The sequence below is a fragment of the Ammodytes marinus genome (genome assembly GCF_949987685.1).
Source record: "Ammodytes marinus genome assembly, chromosome: 22".
In the NCBI taxonomy this organism is placed as follows: domain Eukaryota; kingdom Metazoa; phylum Chordata; class Actinopteri; order Uranoscopiformes; family Ammodytidae; genus Ammodytes; species Ammodytes marinus.
The window spans coordinates 7,227,682-7,251,292 of NC_137226.1; the positions used below are offsets into that span (position 1 = coordinate 7,227,682).

The 23,611-nt window shown below is 40.7% G+C and overlaps 2 protein-coding genes across 2 annotated transcripts; one reads left to right on the top strand and one right to left on the bottom strand.

The window, feature by feature from the left end:
• Positions 1-5,987: 5,987 nt before the first annotated feature.
• On the top strand, positions 5,988-8,426 carry pmch (pro-melanin-concentrating hormone; the record flags this gene model as incomplete). Its single annotated transcript, XM_080051502.1, has 3 exons — positions 5,988-6,260; positions 7,807-7,948; positions 8,377-8,426. 3 exons carry the CDS (start codon positions 5,988-5,990, stop codon positions 8,424-8,426), a joined length of 465 nt encoding a protein of 154 aa, XP_079907628.1.
• A 750-nt stretch (positions 8,427-9,176) lies between these two features.
• Positions 9,177-23,054, bottom strand: parpbp (PARP1 binding protein; the record flags this gene model as incomplete). The annotated part of the gene is made up of 10 exons (XM_080050819.1): positions 9,177-9,511; positions 10,882-11,050; positions 14,283-14,364; positions 15,531-15,712; positions 16,149-16,332; positions 19,022-19,176; positions 19,340-19,510; positions 21,278-21,382; positions 21,799-22,047; positions 22,905-23,054. The coding sequence occupies 10 exons, from the start codon at positions 23,052-23,054 to the stop codon at positions 9,177-9,179; spliced, it is 1,782 nt and encodes a 593-aa protein (XP_079906945.1).
• Between the last annotated feature and the right edge of the window lie 557 nt (positions 23,055-23,611).

The following is a 23,611-nucleotide window of genomic DNA, read 5'->3' on the forward strand; positions in this document are numbered from 1 at the left end:
ACAAGGCGGCAGACTGGACTTTTCATCAGGTTTATTGAGGAGATTCCAGACAGGACAATTACAGAGGATTTCGGTAGTAGCATTGAAGCAGCATGGGTGAGAGGCCGCATGGCTCTCTCCTTAAAGCTACAGAACAGTGTCTTATATCTTATGTGTGGGGTGCATCACGTGTTATTAATATCTTCAAATAGACATAAGCTATCATATCTACACCAACAAGTTAAACACAAGTCCTCTTTATATGGGTTTTTTCGTCTCTTACCAGTGACCCCACAACCTTTAGAACTGTCTGCTCTGCAAACTCTATTTCCACCACAGTCCCTCCTTTAAAGATACTTATTTTACCAAAAACAAGGTGGAACCATACAAATTTGAATAATCCATAAGAAACCTCTATCAAACACTGAAACACTTTTACAATGTATAAGTAATGTAGAACACAATGCATAGATGTACGCATTACTGCAGTAAACTACATTTCAATAAGACCAAAGATGCAAAAACACTATATGCTGAAAGACATTAGACATCCGTTTTGCAAAGGAACTCCCAATATACAGTATGATAGACCTACATGGCTTATAAAAGGGCTATCTGGATTCATTTTACACACATTTGTTCCCGCACTTCATATGGAGTCGCTGTTTCTCCTTTCTCCACTTTCTGTGCGTACGGGAGGGTCAGAGTTTGCGTGGAGGACCGCACATCTTCCCGTCAAGTTTGCTTTCGATGAATCACAAAGGTTGGTAGAACTTCATACACTCTTAAAACCCCTGGGGGAAACTGTCATCATGTGAAAGCATTACTCCCTCGATTACGCAACATTGCGCTGGTTAACTCTGTAAGGCTTTTACGAGGAACCCTGCGGTTTCAGACACATAAACAGCAGATAATTACAAAGCAGAGGTTTAGGCTTAAGCATGTGCAAATCTTTTAAGGTATTTCGTCTATAAATTAAGTCGTAACTCAGAGGCCGAGTGCAGTATTATAAAAACCCAGTGCACTGTGTTAGCCCAATGACAAAGTGATACTTCCTAAGAGGTGGTGGGGTCTGCCAGAGCAAACAGCAGGGGCGTGGTGCTCCCTAAAGGCCCACCCGAGCTGCATGTTCAGCTCTTTGGAGGATGCTCGATCGCAGTGACAGTGCTGCCTAGCTCTCACTCTCTCTCTCACTCACTCTCTTTCTCTTTCTCTCACTCACTCACTCACTCACTCACTCACTCACTCACTCACTCACTCACTCACTCACTCACTCACTCACTCACTCACTCACTCACTCACTCACTCACTCACTGTCAGCTCTTTTTAAACATATGTACATGGGATGACAGTCAAAACCCTGATAAATTGGCGTCTGTTGAGATCAAAATGTGGAGCAGCAGGCAGGCAGGCCAGGTCATGGTCATCCCAGCCATCCTGGATGTTATTTCATCCTTCTCTATGACTAATACAGAATCAATTACCTCACCCTAATGGCCCAATTGCAGGCTGCAAGCTTGCAAGATTTAGAGTTCAAATAAATCGCTGAGAAATAGAGAGGCCTGTGCGTGAGCAGAGACAGAGCCATAACAAATAAGCCAATTATCGAAGTGAATATGGATGTACAGTATCATCCAGTTGTTATAACTGTAAAACACATACGTCCCAATGTCTTATATATGCTCTGTTTATCCTCTTACATGTGCTAATTTTGGATTACATGGCGAGCCGAGGAGTGCAACACAAAAAGATGTTTGAATAACCTCAATAACCAGGATGGTTCTGGAAGGAACACAATCCGTCCCCATTGATCTGTGTGTGCACTCGAGACCAAGTGCATCTAAGGACACAGATTTTGGAGCGATCCGTGTAACACAATCTCTCCCACACTCTTCAACTCCTCATCTTAAGCACACAATTGTCTTTTGAATGACCTTGTGGTCTGTTTTACTACACTCACCAATTTTACTACTTATTCTGCTGGTTGTTTTACAGGAAAAGTGGTTGTAAGGCTTCATCAGTCTTCAAACCATTCATATTTTGTTTGCCAATAGGACACACATGAGGATTTCGGTGAAGTTTGATGGGTTTAACTTTTGAGCTCCGGCTGTTGTCAACTCTGAATTTTGTTGTCTTTAATCCCAAATATACCGAGACCAGCATCCAGCCTTGGCAATGTGTGATGAGTTTATCATGACACATTTTACAAGTAGCCTTGTGTCACATTTTTATTGTTATGGTAAGCCAAGGCCAGATGTAAAAGGAAATAGAGACACAAGAGTCCAACAAGTGCTCTACACTACAACGTGGAATGTCATAGCAAATAGATTAAAGCATGTGTAAAAAAAAAAAAAGATGTAGCGCTTGAGCCATTGGAGGAGATTCTCCCTCTTCTCTCAATTTCAGTCGACAGTGGAAATTCACTGAGGCTTGATTATAGCAGGAGAGTGTTGGCTCAGCTGTGTGCTTTAAGAACCCATGATGTCAGAGCCTTATTTTCCTTGGAGAGACTCTCATCAGCTGCATTGTTCCAGGAAACCATGGTCTGTTCTCTGGGCAACAAAAAAAAATCCTGCCCAAAATGCGGTCCCCCCCCCCCCCCCTACCCCTAAACCCTCACCCCCCTTTTTGCACCAGCAGCATCTCTTTGCTGAATGCAGCACGCCGGCCTCTGGCACAACTCAAGTCCCTGCAGCACGCACACACACACACACACACACGTCACTTGTATGCTAAATTTGAATGTTCTCACACGTACACACTCTCTAAATCTCTGTATCTTTCTCTCTGAATCTCTCTCTCTCTCACTCTCACTCTCTCACTCTCACTCTCACTCTCACTCTCACTCTCACTCTCACTCTCACTCTCACTCTCACTCTCACTCTCACTCTCACTCTCTCTCTCTCACACACACACACACACACACACACCGTCACGCATGAAGCATCGGTGCATGACATTTCCCAAGAATACTAGCCCATTTCTCCTATTTCTTTTTTCTCTATATTTTCTATCTAGAAGACGAGTGTCGGTGATGAAAGGCAGGTTGTTAATACAGGATGTAGGAAGTAAATGTGTTGGCCACCGGAGGGATTATAAAACAATGTTGCTACTGATGTCATAGGGGCCCAGACTTCAGTTCTGAGGTCTCTATACGCACAAAAAGCCGTAGGCGGTGTGATTGAAATACAGCACCGGCAAGACTGACAGGTGATGCAAGCAGCAGACAGAACTGTTGAGAAAAAAACACTCTGCAGCTACCTTAAAGCTATAGTGCGTAACTTTGAATGTTGGTTACAGTACATTCAAGCCATCGCCAAACAAGTTGACGTAAAAGTTGATTAAGCCTATCAGCTCCACACAATTCTCTCTGTATTGCTCAGTATGGCAGTGTTTACAAATTTGTGTCCCCCCCCATGCGCGATCACTAAAGGCTTACCTCATCATGTAGATGCGCCGACAGTGTTGTTGTAATTAAAAAAATTGTCATGCAGGGCAACAGAAGTTACGCAGTATAGCTTTAAGGTCAACATTTAAACCATGCACAAAAGATGAATACAATCTGGATGTAATCACTGCTGCTTACAAATAAATCAGGGACAGCACAGTCAGTAGTAGAGCAAACTTTTACTGGCATCCGCTGAAGATTTGACGAGCTGTGTTGTGGAAACATAAGGACTTCGTAAATAATGTTCTAAAATCACATCTGGTACTCATAAAATTATTTGACCCTTGGCTTTTTATGCTAATGTTCTTTGTCAGAGAATTATGGTAATGGTTTTCTAAGAAAAATCAGAGCAAGAGGGGGAAAAAAATCACATGTTAGATAGAGACCTTAACCACGGCTTTAGAGTTTGATGAATCTTCTCATAGTGTGTGTGCCAGAAATCCTTGGATCGGGTGTAGCCTATACTTTTGCATTGATTTGCAGCATGTGTATACTCTCCAAAATCAGTGCAACTGATACAGCCTATATCGGATTGAAATATAGGAAAAGTTATAGGGAGAGATTATCAGGGAGAGAATAAGAGCGAGAAAGGTTACAACAACAGTGCACGGAGCTCACAAGTTCAGATGTGCTTCTGCTGGAACGGCCTTGCCCCTGTGGACGAGTTCAGTCCTTCAGTAGAAGTCCTGGCCCGCCAACAATAATACTTACAAAATAAAGGCTGACCGCTCCAAGTAAAATCACTTCAGCTGAGTTCAATAGCGATTATTCATGTGCCGGTTCTCCATCCCCTTTGCGCTACGGCTCCTGTGATGTTAATAAGGTAAGCCATTCCAGCCGAGATGAAGCCTGCAAGGAGCTATGTCAACACTCAAAGGCCCTTTTGGTTGTTTCGCTTGCCTCCACCTTTTATCATCAGCTGATGATCACTGCTTTGTTGTGTGTGGGGGTGCTTGTCGTTCAAAGCACACCCAAGGCTTGATCCCAGAGCCTGTGGCATATCAAATTCTCCTTTTAAATTAATAGTTTGCCACTTTTGAAAAAACATTCATTCACTTTCTTGTTGGGAGTTAGACGAGAAGATTAATGCCTGTAAACTAAATATGAGCCTATTACCTTGGCATTGCATTAAGACTGAGCAATTGGTGGAAAATGGTTCGCCTGGCTCTGTTCAAGGACAACAAAACCCGTCTACCAGCATCTCTAAAGCTCACAAATTAACACATTATATCTTGTTTGTTTAATCCGTACAAAAACCAAAGAGTACGAATCTACAGCCGTGCTAATGGCTTTGTGAGGCTGTGCTTGGGAAAATCAGTGTTTTTGGCTAAATGCTAACATCAGCATGCTGACAATACCACAATGGCAAAGCTATCATGTCTAACCACATTTCTACGGTAGCACAGAATGGACAAACTTAACGTCCTCACACAGTTTATACATAGTATGTGTCCGTCAGAAATGCACTTGTTGGAAGACGAAGAAGCACCATAGAATAAATAACTAAATACATCTTCACCTCATCACTTGATATTGTGGAAAGAATTGAGGCACTGGTGGATGAAGCCATCTTTAGTAACTAGCTTCTTGTCCTTGAAGGCCACCGTAGCTTCTGTAAATTATGTTCAAGGGAGCGTAGAAATCTAGAACGGGTGCATAGGATTCATCCTCCAGGGACCATGAAAGTCTGTATGAAATGTCATGGCAAATCTTTCAATATTTGTTGACATAATGTAGACTCCAACCAAAGAGGTGGACCAATCGACACACCATAGACATAGACATAGCTAGTAAAAATGAGACGTGGTTTCGCAAGGGTTATGTGGGTGCAAAAGTGTGTCGAACATATCCAGCTATTCCTTTTAAATGACCCGTCCCCGCTTTCTAAAACATCCTGTCATCATAAGTGTCACCAGCCACTAGAGGTTGGAGGCCATTCAGAAAAACATCCCTTCAATGGACGTCTTTCATGCTTGCACAGTCAATGTATTTCTGATCACCTGCTGGGTTCATTTCAGCAAAGTGGATTTGGGAAGAAATTAATTCCGGCCCTTTGAACTGGCGTGGGCCATGTTTTGACCTCTTCATCCGTTTGAATGTCTCAAAACAGACAAAAAACACCTATTCTATTACATTATAAGCTATTCATCGCATTCTTTACAAAGACACATTTATTAATGGAATAACAGCACAGTTGTTGTGACCTTTTAACCCCCTGTAACCCTCAGCCTATTAAGATAGATGCACATCCACAGGAGACATGACGTCTTTTCAGTTTTTCCCATTTTACTATTTTAAGTTGTGAACAAAAGGCCCTCAGAATATATAAGACGGCCGAGAGCCCAGTCTCAACATTCGGCAGACGAGAGAAGATAGATAGATAGATAGATAGATAGATAGATAGATAGATAGATAGATAGATAGATAGATAGATAGATAGATAGATAGATAGATAGATAGATAGATAGATAGATAGATAGATAGATAGATAGATAGATAGATAAATAGATAGATAGATAGATAAGATAAATCTTGTAGAGCTAAATATTTTGCCGATACCATGATCTCTGTCTACACTGTCTTGTATACTTTAGTGCTGTTCGCTGAGCTGAGCAGTCACTCTGTTACTGCCGCCATGCCTGCGACTAAAGCAGAAGACCCTTTGATAACAGACCAAGATGGCCTGAGTTTGGTACTGGCGGAAGAACAGATGATGGAGCCAATGAATGAGCCCGCTGTGGTTGCCCCCAGCTACAGACGAAGCCTGGTGCTGGACAACAACCCGAGGGATGAAGATGGACAACATGGACGCCCAAGAATCATCATCGTCTCGGTGAGTGTCATATTGCAAATACTTAACAGATGTTTCAAGGGAACTATAGCTTTATTGAAGTTATAAACATAAATCAATAATGCTGTATAAATGTTTTACTTTAATTAATGTTTTATATATTATACAAGCATTACTAAAGGAGTTATTAACAAGGGAAAAAGCTTACCATTTCAAAACCCTTTATTATGGGTGACATTTTAGAAAGTGGTAGCAACCAAGAAAATATAGGCTATCTTTGCAAATGTTGTATCTTGTCATGCAGATAGTTACAATTTTGGCTCTTGAGATAAGCATGTCTAAAATCTATGCTTCCATTCCAATACAATGGGCGTAGACGGAATTTCATCGATGGGGATAACATCACTGAAAAATGACATTTAAAGTAAATGTGACCGTTACACTGTATAACAAAAAACTGCTTTCATCTGAACTACTTTCTACCAAAGAAATAGTGCCTATGGAAACTGTTGGCAGCATGTTCCCACAGTACCTAAGAACCCTTGTGTTTTTTGCTATTTGGGTGTATAAGTTATTAAGTCAAAAACAAATTGAATCCTGTCCAAATTGACCAGCTATTTGGATTATTCTTTTTGTTAATTTATCCCAAATGTCTCTCTTTTTGCAGTCGTCGCAACTCTGCCAAGGACGGTCATGCGTCATAACTATTTATAGTATGAGATTTCTTTCTATAAACAACCATAGTTCAACAACAACAAAGACGGCACATCATTTCCATCCTACGAGTGAACACTTGACCCCTTTTCAATTGGTTACCGTCCCCGTGTCTTACTGTTAAAGTCAATATTTCATACAACTGTCCGTGAAAATATTTTTTACAGCAGCGGCGCTTGGAAAACCGGGAAATACTATTAGCTGAAAAGGTCAAATGATCAGAAGCCAATAAAGAATTATTGGAATCACAGTTGGGAAGAATGATGATATATCTGAGTGCTTCCCCTCAAACGTTTTGGCCCGCGATGTGTACAAGAGTTTATCTGGCGGCCGCGTCTCCTGTGTGTGTCGTGAACATGGTGGTTATCTCCACGGTAATAGGGAACAGGCGGGCGGCCATGATCGAAAGAACAAAGCCTTCTGGGTGAACCAAACGGAGCAGTGGAATAAAACGGAAAAAAGAGGGCAACGAAACGTAATGTAGTTTAAAAAACACATGTATTCCATTTGGGGTTCCTGTGGCTTGGATCAGCTGGTGAGGGACAGTTCCAACACCTGTGCTTTGCAAGTGAAAGAGATTATCTCTGAAAGCTGTTGCGAATTTGCCGCGAACCCTGACGATCCAGAGTTCAGATCCTTTGCGAGTGGAAATGTGTGTGTGGTCCTCCAAAGTTATCGGTGTCACATGTAATCACTGATCAATAATAGGCCTAGTGGGTTTTCGGAGGTTCAATGTGTGGTCATCGGAAAGGGTGGGTGGAGACGGATAGAAAAGAACCTAAAATGTATCTATGATCTCTGAGGATTGCACCTTGTGAATGAGAATTAAAAAAAGTTAAACATTTAAAAATAATACTTTTTTTCCCCCTTCTAGGACATGAGGCTGAGAGGCCATAGTATTGGCGGGCTGAACCCAGGCTTCAGTCGGGGCCTTTCTCTGCTCACAGACCGGAGCTTGAGCCACACTCCTGCCGTACAGAGTTTGAAGATTGATCGCAGAAACACAGACATGGATAGTAAGTATCTGTAGATACAGAACAGTATAATGGCCACTGAAGAGAAAAAAAATGAAAGGAGGAAGTGTTTTTTTTTTTAAATGATGCACTCTGAGAATGAAGTCGAATTGTCGAGAATAAAGTGGAAATACAATATCAAGAATGAACTCGACAGTTCAAGACTGCAGTAAAGTAGGATAGATATTGACAGATTTGAAATTCCGAGATAAATAACTCATAAGCAAAATGTTATTAAAAATCAAACGATGTGTCTTTGCTTTTGTCCTAAAGCAGACAATAAGCTATAAACAAATTACACTGCATTATAGCGTATTATAATCTCGTCATTTCGACTCTCAAAGTGCACGATAAAAAAAAATTATTTAAAAATCTAAATTTCTAGAATCTTCATATTCACTAATGCAATTCTTCTTTTCTTCTCCTTGCAGTGCTGAGGTGTATGATAGGCAGAGTGTACCGACCCTGCTGGGATGTATAAATGTTTTCCCCATAACCGTGCTGCCACCCTCAACTTCAATGTGCTGTAAAAATGTATTCCTTGTGTGTGTTAAACATTTCTGTGTGAAAATCAAACAATTGCACAAAAAATATAAAACAAAATAAAAGTTTATTTAAAAGTCTGCATCATATTTACAGAGTTTGATTTTACAGGTTAAGATATATAAAAAATAAAACAACTCGTGATTGAACACATTTCAAGAGTAAAAGTTGTGCTTGTCTTGTGTATTCACACACTGCTAAATGGGTGAAAATAAATCCTCCTCATGGAACACTCATGGAAACACTGGCTTAATAACCAGGAAATTAATCCATAATCCTTTTGACAAGTGAATCACAGCTAACGGAATACTTCAAGATTGAGTGTGTACACTACATCCAAAGAGAGACACACAAGGTGATTAGTTTAGCATTTGGTTTGTTTAGTCAATACATAACTGTACGCTAAATATGAAGCTACTGCTATCAGCCCTTATTTAGCCTGGAATGGGGGAAATCATTTAACTATGATCAGTCTAACGTTTTTAACCAACCCCCTTTAAATTCTTGTAACTTACTTAGCTCTAATGTTATATATCTAAATTTGATTCCTCAACAGGTAAGCAAACTAGCATGTTTCCCAAAAGCTATTCCATTAATCAATTAATTAAATGAAGTCGAGAAGATTAGCCGATTAGCAGCGGCTCTGTGTTAATGCCATTTTAACAGGAAGTCTCTCTCTGTGCCGTCATTACAATCTGAAGAAGTTGGTCAGCTTCCCCTGTCCGGCTATCAGCTTCTTCTTACTGGGGGCCTTGCTGACGTTCTTCCCGGGCATTTTGACTGAAACACTGGCGGGCTGTTTCTTCTGCGGAGGCTCATTCTCTGATCCTTCATGTAGGTCACAGTCCACCTGCTTCCTCTTGTTGCCCTTGCTGCTGTGATTCTGAATGCCAGTTTTCTTCTTATTAACGCCCGGGCCGCCTGCACTGCTGATTTTTGGGGCATTTCCACTTCTCTGGCCGAGAGCAGGCCCCCGCTGTGCACCGCATGGCTCCTTATTTGGGCGTTCAGAGGCAGGTTTGGCTGGAGAGATTGAAACAAAGCAAAGCAAGTGTGACAACCTTGAAGTAGAAGAAAAAAAAAAAAAAAAAAAGGAAAGGAAAAAGGAAAAACGTTGACATGACGAAATTGCTGACGTAGCTGCTTGTTAAAAGCCGGCCGTGTGTTTATTCTACGAAGCTGAGATTGAATGTTTGTCATGTAACCTGATGGAGCCCAGCCTGAATTCCCACAATACATAAGACAGAAGGGGAAATGGTGTGTGAGTGGGAGAGTGTGTGTGTGAGTGAGTGAGTGAATGAGTGAATGAGTGAATGAGTGAATGAGTGAGTGAGTCAGTGTGGGAGTGAGTGTGAGTGTTTGAGAGATAAAGATACAGCGATAGTGTGTGAGTGTGTGTGAGAGAGAGCGAGCAAGAGAGAGTCAGTGAGTGAAAGTGTGTGTGTGTGTGTGTGTGTGTGCATGCTCTTTTTTTACTACAGATGTGGGTGTGAGCACATTTTATGGAATGGGGGATTCATTTAATGGCTGATGGTAAGCACCGGTCCCAGTCTCAGGGCTGTATAAAGGGTTCAAGGCCTGCGCAGAGAGAGGGTGTGCCTGGGCCTCCATCCAGCTGTGTGGCATCTGAGGAAACAGAAATCCATCCCCGACAGAAACACAACGCTGCGGCGCTCGTGTTGACATTTTGAGAGCTTTTTTTTTTCTCTGCATGCGGCGAAGCACGTACGTACATACCCAAAGGATTTCCTTTGCATTAAAAAAGGTGGAGTCAGGGATTCTGGAGAACGCCTTTTGTCTAAATCACTTTGTCAAAAATCAGTGATCACGATCCACTACCTGTACGTACTGTGTGCATTGGAAAAAAAAATCAAGTGTTAATACACAACCCACGCTCTTTAAAAAACGTACACTATGCAGTTTTGGGAGCAGGGGATTTGTTGACATTTTCAGAGCCTGCAGTTTTTATATAATATCTCATATATATATATATACACACACAAATTCTCTAATGTTTTGTACTGAATAACATGATCATTTCAGGTACTAACTTAAACAGTGTCCCAGGGATCCAATTTTCACAAGAGGCAAATTTGTTTATTCAGTTTTGATACTATATCTTGGAAGATATACACTTCTCTGACACACCCAAAGTTACATAGTGCACCTTTTAAACTGGAACGTAAACAAAGGGTATGTGAACAAAGGGGAGCCCACCGTAGCTAGCGGCATGCCCGTTCACAGAGCTCAGGCTGTGTAATAACAGATCTTTTTTTTTCAGTACACACAGTACGGACAGAAAGAAAGTGGATCGTGAGGAGTTATTCACCGATTTTGACAAGAACCGTTCTACAGAATCACGTACTGCACCTTTAAACATTAAGTCTGTATACCTGTGGTGGTCTCCTCCTCATCCACAGCTGGGAGGGTGAGGGCTTTGGGTGCTGGGTGCACACAGGTAGGGACCTGGCTGGAGCTGGGGAACTCCAGCACACGGTTGAGTGGCAGCTCCTCGTCTCTGTATGTGCACGCAAACTGGGATCGAATGACTTTGTCTTTGGCCTAGAATAAACAGAAGAAGTAGGGAAAAAAAATGTGAAAAAAAAATTATTTATTTCGGTGATATGATATAGTGACATGGTTTACGATAAGTATCAATGACGCAGGACAGGTGGCCTAGGTTTCCGGCTTTAAAAAAAATAAAAAACGGCACTCAAATTTCAATTACTTTCCCAATCCTTCACACAGCGCCAAGTTTGCTAGCTGCTCTGTGAGCCTGCGTTGGACATTCTCACACTAACAATCCTAACATGCTGACATACAACAGGTCGTGTCTAATAAATAAACATTCTCTGTTTATCACTAAACACATGGAGGAGGGAAGTGTTGTTAGTTTTGAAGGCCATAAAAAGAAAGTACTGAACAAATTGAAAAATTTGACAAATATCCATATGATGGGGAAAAAATGATGTTTTAAATCAATGTCTTCTGCTGTTTTAAGCTAACCTACGTATATCAACAGTATTTGTTGATATACGTAGGTTAGGTTTGTTGTTTGATTATCTAATGTTTCACAAAGATTAAAGGCGACCTAATGCTTTCCTTAGTCATTGGTAGATTAATGAATCCTACATAACCACAACTCATCCCAATATAACATGTCTAATACAGTAGAGCAGCAACTCATTAAAATACTTTTTTTCCGACTAGCCTAGTTAGTTATAATAAAAAGTGAATGATAGTGAAGATTATACAATGCTGCTGACCCAGGGGCAAACAGATCCACAGCTTTCTTATCCACCGTTTGATCTAACGTCTGCTCGGGATTATCACAATCCAAGGATTTCACTATCCAGGCCAGTGGGCCACAGTGGGGAGGAGAAATCGAAGGGAAAAAATACAGTGTGCAAAGCTGGGTGGGTCAGTAAAGCACAAAGGGATCAAAGCCTTTTCTCTGCTTTTCAAAATAATTCATAAAAGAGCACCTAAAACAATCTCTATTCAATCGAAATAAGTAGTCTCCGACTCTCCTTTCTCTCAATGTATTTATTTGGGTCATTGTAACATCATTTTCAGTCATATATTAAACCGTGTTTTTAAATTTTCATACACATTCTCTCTTACCTGCCTGGTTATGATGTTAATTTGGGATTACTATCAATGATTTATTCAGCTATGTATTTACTTTCTGTTTTTCCATCCTTTCACTTCTTGCTATTTATCCAGCAAAAAAAATTAAAAATAAAATACAAACGAGGGCCATGTCAATACCGGAGCTAAAAATGGACGCTGCCCTGGTTGCATACTAATAAAAACATATCTGTGACGTCCCTGAAACAATGGGAGGGGACAGAAGAGTGAACAGGGCCAAACTATGAATGACGCAAAACGGCTTAATCCAATTACAACAGGTGGGATCCCGACCGTGGCACTCATTCCTCCGAATGGCTGCGTTCCAATCCCCCATACTTCCCTGCTATCTAGTATGACAGAAAAAGATTTAGGATGTCCCAATACATGTGGTAAAATGCAACATGCGGAAAAAAGATACCCAGATGCCTTGGTCGTAATTTTTTGTGGGGAAATCAGCATTCTTTTTTTGGGGAGTTTCTGACCCACAATCCATTGCAGTGGAAGTTATGTCACAAAGATGGAGAACCTCAGAGTGAAAACAACCAGTGATGAGACGGACATAAACAATGGGGAAAGTTCAAGGCAAGATGTCATGACGAAATAAATAATTAAGAGTAGGTCACGATTGTATGCCTACTGCACACTAACTACATACTTTGTAGGGTCAGACTCAGCTGTAGTATGCAGTACAGTAAAAAGCAAGAGTATGCGATTTGGACCGCAGGGTCTGTGTCTGTCCTTGGATAACCTTTGCACACCGCCCGCCTGACAGGATGCTGGAGGCATCTGACCAATACATTCCTAATGGGGCTTCCAAAACAGGTGCAAGCATTTTTCTGCAGCTTTTGTGTTTTTGACATGGTGTGTTCTCTCCTCACACGCAGGTGATAGAAGTGAGAATGAGTAACAGGTGCAACCATGTCTGCTATCACCATCAGAAAAGACAATCTCAAGTGTTATCATGTGATAAAAGGCATCTCTTCAATAACATCTGACGTCACAGAAGATATCTTCTAAATTGGATGTAATAGTTTCAGTGGAATTGTTTTTTTATACATGTTTTGATCATCTGAGGGGCCCTGACAAAGAGATTTGGAAAAGTTCCAAAAGCCGAAACTAAATCTGTGCATCTGTGTGTGTGTGCCGTGTTGACGTCAGTGCATGATGAAACCGCTGGAGAAAGTCTGGGGATAGAGTCATTGGGCAGACAACAGGAAACAATAACCTTTCAAGTTCCCCCTCGCTAGTCGAATTACGCGACTGATATGGCATCTTCAAAGTGAAATTGATGCAGAAAGCTTCCGCCCGCCGAGTTCAGGAAGCGGTGAGCTGCCCAGGGACCATTACAGCCGCACTCAAACAGGAAGGCAGCCAGATTGTGGGGAGCTAAAATGACATCTGCTAGCGCAATCAAATAAAGGAGCCATTTCAACAAAATGTGTTTAGCATACATGTTTTCAAAAAAGGAGTTCACACAGAGGAGCTCCTTCGTGTGAAAATATCACATCTTTTTCTACATTAAAATGTAAAGCTGTGGACAGTGTTGTTTGGGAGACTCAGCAGTTGTGGAGTGGTGGAAGAAGTAAATGTTGCACATTGTAAAAAATAATGTTACAAAGGTCCCGGATACAATGATAAGCATTAACATATAACCAGTAAACAACAAAAGCAAAGAGTAAAGTCGGTTTTCTCAAAGCCTATTGGCGACAAAGGCTGTATAATTGTAATGTTGACAGATTCTCTTACACTGACCCCAGAAAAATCATCAAGGTAATAAACTGCTGAGCACACAGCTAGGAAGGAAGAAAGAGATACTGTTATCATGGTACATTGTGCACCGTAAGCAAATGGACCGGGGGCCCGACAATTGGATATAACTTATCATCAGGATAGGTTAATGTTTGAAATCTCCACCAAATAAGTCGTTTAATGCCACAGATTTAAACGGCACCCTCAAACCAACACACGAAAAGCTAAAACACAGCTGTGCAAACGTGAACGGTAGAAGTCAGTTAAGATGTGCGCTTGGGCTAAGAAAATAAATAACATAATACCGGGGAGAAATTACAGGATGTAAAATACATTATTTTCAATGTTTGGACATCTGATTCAATTTTAAAGTAACCCATGGTTTTAGATTGTTTTGGGGGCCCCATGTTACCTTGGGTTTGAGCAGGTCTAGTCGACTCTGGACTCGGTTCTTCAGAGGTTCTGGAGAACTTCCAGTAGGCACTTCAGGGGATCTGAGGGGCGAGCCACACACAGAGGTTCATGAATTTGAAAAAAAGGTAGAAAAAACATTTTCATATTGAGAATTCAAGGGGTTTACTTTCCTTTTTCTGTTCTTCTGTGCCCCATTTTCATTTATGTTAATGTAATACAACTTTTGATTAAAAAAAGAGACCGATGTTTATGCATACATTTGTTTGATTTTTAGACTTATCCCATCAACTACCTTCATAAAATTTTGTAATTCATATAATTTTCTTTAACCTTTCTTAGATATTGTAACCCGAAACCCCGAAAATGAATGAACAATTTAAAATCAATATAAACTACTAAGGATACAAGGTCACACTAACCAAGAAGTCTTCCCTTGTACCTACTTAAAATCACTGTTCTCTCTTTACTGCAGATTAACACAAGCAAAGTTTTCAACAGGTCAGAATGACCTCATGTCAGACTTTTTCAAACTACTTGGATATCAGCCATGTAATGTCATTCACCTCAGACATTATCTAGCCCCCCCCCCTCTCTCTCTTGACTAAAGCCAGTTGCATTATTTTAACATTATTATTAGTATTTCAGATGTTTGACCAGAGAAATTGTTCCAGTGTGGTGTGGGAGGATTTTCCTCCATATGGTTTCATGTTGGTCTAATTGCTGTTTCAGGGGCTTTCCCCACTCTGACTGAAAATCTAATTAAAATCTATTTCAATGTTTCCCCTACCATTTATTTGAGGGGGCGGACCGGACCTCATTAAATTCAAGGTGTTTTATTATTTTTTATTCTTATACATATTATTTAATTTTTTTAAAGTGCCAAATCACAACAGAAGTCATCTATCTACGGTTGCTTTCCATAAAATAACTTGTGCTCTTTCATTAAAGCTATAGTGCGTAACTTTTGTCAGCCCCATGAGGAATTCTGAGTAATTACAACAACACTGTTGGCGCATCTACGTGAGGTAAGCCTTCGGTCATCGCCCATGGATTTTATTCCTTTTGCTGTACGTCCAGATTTTTTCTTAGCAGTAGAATCAACAACTGAAAAATTTCTTGGGCACTTCCTGAGTTCCTGCGCCAAGTTTGTAAACGCTGCCATACTGAGAAATACAAAGAGGGTTTTGTGGAGCTGATAGGCATAATCAACTTGAATGTAACCGAACAAGGCCCTATTTGCACCAACCTGAACAGTGTGAGGAAGCAGGTGCCCTCTGCCCCGCTGAGTATGGGCTGGTCCTCTGACAGCAGCTCTGCTTTGTTCTGACACAGAGGAGCTGAGGCTTCTTCATCCAGCAGAGCCATCAGCACCTTCACAGTGTCTCGGCCGCCGTACGCTGTGGCATGGTTCACTGTGTGGAACTTTGGCTGTTAGAATGTCAACAAAACAACTGCAATAAGTGCTTCAGGTCGGTTCACATACAGTAGCTGACGTAAAAAGAAGTGGGTTTAAGGTGTTAGCGATTCTGAAGAATGCTTTTTGTCAAAAGAAATTAAATGTTGTTGTCAAAATCAGTAAATATCTCTTCCTGAACCACAACCTGTGTTAATAAACAGCCTAGGCTCTGTAAACGGGGATGTTTGGTTGGCCACTTTGTTTGCATATCCTGTTTACAGAGCCTAAGCTGTGTAATAACATCAGGGTCCCTCCCCCCCCCTCCCCAGCGCATAATACAGGTGGAATCAGGTGGAGATATTCACTGATTTTGGACAAATAGGAATTTTGTCAACAAGCATTCTCCAGAAATCGCTGACTAAACCTTTAAGTTGAGAAACGTATGGATTTCAGGAAGTGACACATTACCCTGGCAGGGCTTATCCCTGTCCTGCTCTCATTAGCAGTGTCTTTATGTGTCTTGTGGAGCTGGCAGATCCTTTCTTTGAGCTCCTGTGTAGCCTCTGTGGCAGCAACGTACACTGAATCTCCACCACTACGTCCCTTCACCAATGCTGCCCTGATGGCCGTCACCAGCCGCGCTCCACACACACTGAGGATTAAACAAAATGAGAAACAATTACAATGACATCTGCTAAGAGAAAAATGCATTCGGTTGGGGAAAGAAATGGACGTTTTATTCTGACACACACACACACACACATGCAGATACGCGTTTTCATCTGGATGGAAATAATGGTGTTCAACCAATATTTGCCAACATGAATAACTCTTTCCTAAAATTGGAAACCCAGAAAATCCGGGGCCTTCGTCTGCATGTCTTCAAAAGATATACTGCAGCTTCACTTTCAATTAATTGGACACTGACTTTAGGGGATCGGAGTTGTTTCTGTGTTAACATCCAGTTGAGCTTGATTTCACTGTATTGTAGATTTGCCAATGTTAACAGCTATGAAGCAGAAAATACGCTCCAAATCCCTGTAAAAGTCACATTGGGCACAATCACTGCTCTCGCTCATAAAAAAATAAAATAAAATCAAAAACAAAATGTTCTGCATTTAGTTTTGGACATGGGCATAGGTTTCCTTTTAAAATTGGGGTTGACACCATAACCAAATTTTCTGGGGTAGGTTCCCCAGACCATTTTGAGTGTCAAACACTTAATTTCGGCATTCATTTTTCTTGCTCTAATTTGTGTCTTTTCTGTACCAATTTATTATGGAAATGTCTATATTTATGACCAGTGTTAACTTCTAATAAAAAAAAATTACATTTGTAATGAAATGCCAAGCCAACATTTGTAATGAAAAGGGTGCGCTATCAGCTAGCTAGCTCTCAGCTAATGTAAGGCAAGGCAAATGTTGTCTTTCATATTTTTTTGAGGGAGGGGTGGGAGTGTAATTTACCTCTTCTAAATAACAATGGGGACATTTCCCCTACACCCCCCCTCTACAATCTATTCTACACCTATGGTTTTGGAATAATTCTCGTCCATGCTTGCACACCGTGCCGTCTGCGCTGCATTTCCAAAAATCATAGCAACACATCACCTCCTCTGTAGAGTCTTCTAACAGTCAAGTGCACTAAACTTTAAAGCATGCGGTAAGCGGATCGCAGTAAGGTGGAGAGGCGGTGGTCCAGCTCGGTAACAGAATCATTTGGGAAAACAGATGTTCGGTGAACAAGGGGCCCTGATCTCTCCGTAGAAGGTGTTTGGATGAGGAAATACAGTACTCCGCTGAGAGCGCAGAGGCACTGCCTGTTGAAAGACACATGTTGGCCTAGTTCAGGAGTGTCTCATCAGCCTGGACGAACCGAGAAACCCTCAGAAGAGCGGCGAGAGGCGGGACTCGCTACTACTGCAATGCTTTTCTGTTTCCCTTTTAACCTGTGAACTTTCTATTTGCTCATTTTTATTGTATTTTAGATGCAATTTCTTTGAATTTATAAATGAAATCTATATTTTCTTATGTCTTCATTTTCAATGCATTTTTTTATGCCCCCCAGTAAAGCAAATTGAATGGCTTTGTGTCTGAATTGTACTAAACAAATAATAAACTTGCCTTCCCTTACACACAAACATTACAATGTGTTGTTATGGCGCGGCTGAGTGGCGCTAACGTTGCTACTGGGAACGCTACAAAGGGTTCCCCTTCAAACGGCCTGCACTCAAAAGCTCAACCGTTCACATGATTGAACGGCTAAATTATTTCTGATAACCACTTCTGTTGTGGTGCCAAAATGCGACGACGTCCAACAATAATCTGGAATGGTTTGGGGAGAGCGATCCGTCTAGCTCGAGGTTTGATGATAATTCATCAAAGTAAGTAAGCTCCTAAACAAGGATCAAGTTATTTAACAGGGACAAGGCTTTGATGTAGCTAAGACGAACATGCTTGAGCAATCCAAATGTTATCATGAGCCGCTTGGATGGGAGTCATTACAGGGATTTGAGGGGAAAATAATAGCGGGACAGGTGGATTTCAGTGCACAGGTGTCTGCAGTCACCTACTCAGATGAGGGTGATTCCTCTTGAAATGCAACATGTTTGTACACATTTGAGACAAAAATTAAGAAAATTTAGTATTATTTTTTTATGGAAAGTTGCTTTATGTGGAGCATTAACACTCAAATAAAGTATTTAACCATAGTTAAAGAATATGGCAACAAAGGAAAAATATTGCTCTAGCAATTCCATTACTTTGTACATAATCTGATTCAGCTCCAAAAAACAAAACAAAGATACACAAGATTGTGTTTTAAAGGAATTTTTGATTTTGAAGCTACAGTGAAAATATGTTTAAGGAAGTTAGACATTTTTTAAATGTAAACCCTTACATTTATGACATGGGGCAGAGTCTCCAAGAATGACAAAAACCAAGATATAACGAGTTTTAGGTTCTTTGGAGGTACAGGTAGACTAAGGTTAGCTTACCCCCTACACACCCATATCAAGTATTTATGCTAAACAAAGACAGCTGGCTGCTGGTTACAAAATATGAAAATTACATAAAATTGGTTATGGCAAGTTTTAATGAAAAATCAATACATATTGGGCCTTTAAAATCACTCACTTCTACTACGTTTGTCTAAGGTCCAAAAGCTGACCTGAAATCAATTACAATTTTTACTGTTTAGTCAAAAAACGGAGCACATCGCTGCCCCCGTACATTTTACAGCCCATTCTGTCACAGGGAAGGAAGGCACTGCTTCAAAAGCAACAGTAAGACAGGGAGCGAGAGAGAGAGAGAGGAAGCCCTGGATTAAGCTGTGTTGTGTACCTTGGGTCAGGAATCTCCCCCAGTATTTCTTCCAGGTCGTCGAGAAACTGGACAAATTCAGACAGGCCTTTGACATGTTTCCTCAGTGGGTCGGACACAGCTGGAGCGTAGCCCTTCCCTCCGAGCTGGATGGCCCGAACGAAGGATGTCACGGCCTACCAAAGCATATTAAAAAAAAGAGTGAATTGAAGCCCGAGGGGATTACTACTCCAATTTAAAACAATGTGGTACTTTTTGCTTTTCTAGTGAAAAAAAGGTGTGAATACATCATCACTAAAGCCTACATAAACATCATGTGGGAGCATGGGAGTTTCTTACCAAGAAGAGAGAAGTGTTGTTGTCGCGCGCAGAATGCTTTAGGTCGGTGAACGCCTGACGTCCGAGAGCACGTCCGGGTACGTCGAGGGTTAGAGCCAGGGCCATGTCATTCTTGGAGTTCACCAGCAAGTTCAGATAGGAGCAGAAAACCCTTCTCACTGCCATTTTCACCTATTGATTATTCATAGAAGAAACAAGTTTCAGGGGAGGGAGATTTGTTTACATTTGCAGAGCCTGCAGTTAGCTTACAAAACATATAATATGTAATTCTTAGTATTGAATACTTCTGTCATCATTAATCAAAACTAAATTATTTTGAGGAACCTGGAACCAAACGAAGGACTAGAACATGTTGGGCCTGCTGCTGTAAAGAAAAATACAGCAAAACAATAACTTTTAAAAAGGTAGCTTTCTAACTTTAAACAGGGTTCTTATATTTACTTTTCTGACACACCCAAAGTTACATAGTGCAGCTTTAAAAAGAAAGTACACCGATATCATTTTCGTTAAGAAAAGCTTCTTCAAAATAGGTTAAAACAACAATATAACATTTTGGGGGGAAACAAGTTACTCATGCATTTGGAGAATTTTGGTGAGGCAATTGATACCACAAATTGCAGCTGGTTAGCTTAGCTTAGCTCAAAGACCAGATCATTTCAGAGGATCTTTTCAAATGCCCCTAAAACCCTGCAATTAACACGTCATCTTGTTTTCTTAACCCGTTTGTTAAATCCAGGTTTTTACAGAGGGTTATATGACTTATTTCTCCAAGATGTTACTGATCCCAGCCAAGACATAGCAAAAACGTCATTTTTACACTTTGTTTTTTGTACACATTAAAAGAAACCAGATATGACAATGTTAAGCAGTCAACTTTTAGAGTTGTTTCATTGAGGATTTTGTTACATTTAGACAAGAGCCAAGATAGCTGTTTGGGACAGTTTCCAGTCTTTGTTGCTAAGCTAAGCTACCGGGACATGTGGTGTGATATCGGTTTTCTCATCCAATTATCCACAAGAAAGCAAAAATCAGTGCATTTTCCAAAATGTGGAACAATTTGTTTAGTACAACCTTTGGCTTGGGGCCATTCCAGGTTGTGCTTACAAACTTTCCAAAAGGGGACAGTAGCTTGACTACCAGAGTTAAAATCTGTAAAAACAGCAGCTGACAGCCTGTGTTAACCTCCAAAAATGACATCACTATGACTGATAGAGCAGCGGTAAGCCTTCACCAAAATCTTATAAATTCACAAGTGACGGAGGAGAGTGCAGGAGAGAGGCTGTGTTTCCAACCCCACGTAATGTTGCATTTTAAACATCTGCCTTTGGTAAGTGAATTCACATTGCGCTCTTAAATCTAAGCAATATGGTGTAGCGTTCCCGTCAATAAGAGCGGAATGAATTCCAGACCGAAATTAAGTACACTGAAGATGGGGGAAGTAAATACATGGGTGAGTGCCAGCAGGAAGAAAAAGCATTGCATTAATAAAAAAAAATGTATATGTCTGTGTGTGTTGGTAACGGTCAAAGTGGAAAGAGGGGTTTCTTGGAGTTGTTTATTAAAAGGTGCAGTCCGCCATTCTGAAGAATGCTTGTTGTCAAAATCAGTGAATATCTCCACAAGATCTGCTACCTGTCAGTATACTGTGTGTGCAGTGAAAAAAAATCCATTCTTAATACACATCCTAGGCTCTTTAAACAAGGCATGATGCTTGCTACGGTGGACCCCTTTGTTTACATCCCAGTTTACAGAGCTTAGGCTGTGTATTCACACCTTTATCAGCGCACACATAGTACAGACAGGTAGCGGATAGTGAGAAGACATTCACTGATTTTGACAAAAAGTGATTTGACAACAAGAATTCTCCCGAATCACTGACTCCACCTTTAAATCAGTTGCAGCTTTTATTAATGTATTAAAGCGGGATTTGGGGGCTACCTGTGGGCTGCAGGGCCTGCTTTGACTGGAAGGCGTAGACGGGACTGATGGCTTCGTAAACTCGGAGACCTCCGTGTTTCCCAATAGGAATTCAAACAGCTGGACCTTTTGGCGAAAGAATAGAAAAAAAAAAGATTAAACAAGAGATAAATCAAGTGATATTTAACTCAGTCAGTAGCCAATCTGATCGTCCACAATCAACATCAACAGTCATCAATCATTTGATAAACTCAGCTGTTGGGTTGGTCTAACAAACTGGGGTAATGGTTGTAATAGCTTTTTAAACTAAGTATGAACTCCATGTGCTTTTATAGCCAGCCCAATCTTATACAAATGATATCTGCTGTATTTAATAGTTTGTATTCATGTTTATTTATGACAATTTGTCTGTTTTATGGTGTTGTCTTTTTTACTACTGTAATGAATGCAAAAAAAGATTGCACCAGGCCTTCGGGGGACAATAAAGACTACCAAAATCAAATCAAAATCAGTTACGATTTCAGCCAGCTATCATTTCTCACCGGGCTGACGGGCTCTTCCGGGTCCAGGCCCGTAAGTCTTAGCTGCTTGTACATGGAAAGGATATCCACCAGGTCCACAGTATTGGATCGCTTCAGGAAGGATTCGTAGGCCTCGCGGATGAGCTCATGGTTCTCGGAGCGTGCAGCAGCAGCAGAGCAGGGGGGTGGCAGGTGCAGTTTGTCTAGCAGTAAGTGTTTCCAGGCCATAAGGACATCACTCAGAGCCACTGTGAACTCGCCGCCGCCGTGCTGTCACAGGAGGAAAGAGAAAAAACAGCGAAAAAAGGCAAGCAGCCGTAATTACTGACGCCCTGGAACCAATCAGTTCAAAATGCAGAGAGAGAGAGAGAGAGAGAGAGAGAGAGAGAAAGAGAGAGAGAGATTCTATCGGCCCGTAGTACAAAAAAAGGAATAGCCGGAAACCAGCGGTAATGTCATCAAGTTATAGACGTGATGACAGTCGGCCTGATGGTTCAATTGAATTATGCCATGACGATGATGATGTGAACTGGGCTTGTATATATAGTGTACGGCCCATGTGTTTTGGCCTGAGGGATACTTACAGTAATAGAGAATATCATGACATCAGACATGTTAAATTCCTCAGTTATTTAAAGTGTGTTTAGCTTTTTCATTTGGTTATTAGTTTACATCTTGCGGTTAAAAAGGAGACGGATTTGCTGGAAGATGTTGTTGTTAGAGATCCCGCTGAAAAATACTGAACAAGTTCCCCAAAAGGCCCATACAATTGTTTGTCAGTAGCTAATAATTGGTTAACAAGTGTATATAATTCATTTGCATAAATGCACTTGCACTTTTTGACAAAGCTATGGATTTGCCACTCCAATCTATCAATCCATGTCTATTTAAAATATTTCCATATTTACATAACGCTCTTATATTGATTTGTGTATGTGAATTGAATGGTGTGCGCCTTTGTGTTTGCAATTATTTTGCAACTAATGCAGCAAGAACGTTATTGTCACTGAACATGCGCAACACAAAATAGCATATTGCTCCATGAGGGACAAATCTGTATTTTGAACTGAACCTTGTAGTGAAGAGATTCTATAATATGAATACAAAAAGGGGAATGCACTGTTTACCTGCTTATTAACATCTGCCATGGCCAGCTGCAGCACCATCAACATACTGTCAGCTCCATGGATGGTGGTTCTCTCAGAGGGTAAAATCCTGTGGCATTCTCTCCTGAACACTTTGATCATCACCTTCAGATGGTCGCCAAAAGACTCCATTTTACCCTAAAATCGTCAACAGAACTGAGTTTTATGTCAGAACCTGTGACAATGGGTTTTACCAGACTTACAGCAAAGTTAGTCTATCACGAAATCACTTTACTGAGGTTTCTCTCAGTATCAAAAAAATAGTCATTCAATCTTGGAGCGAATCCGGTTTTGTAGCAATTGACCACATTTTAAAATTTAAATGTAAAATCTACAAGGAAAGAATATGTGCCTTGTACTTCTGAATTAATAAGCCTAGAAAAATGTAAATGTATCAATCATAAGAAGTATACAAATACGTACTTCATACTACAATGTCAATGTACACCCTGCAAGCACTTGAAATAACAATCAGAATATATAAAATGGGTAAAAAATATTAGCATACTATAACGTTGTGGAGTAAAATGAAGCGTATGGACTTCAAATTAAACTTAAAAAGTAATCATGTTGAAATAAGGTAAACCGTTGTTGACCTTTTGTTGTGGCAAAATGCAATGGCACCAGATAACTTCACACATGTTTAACTTGTCTACATGTCACACATAATACGAAAGGTATTCTATTCT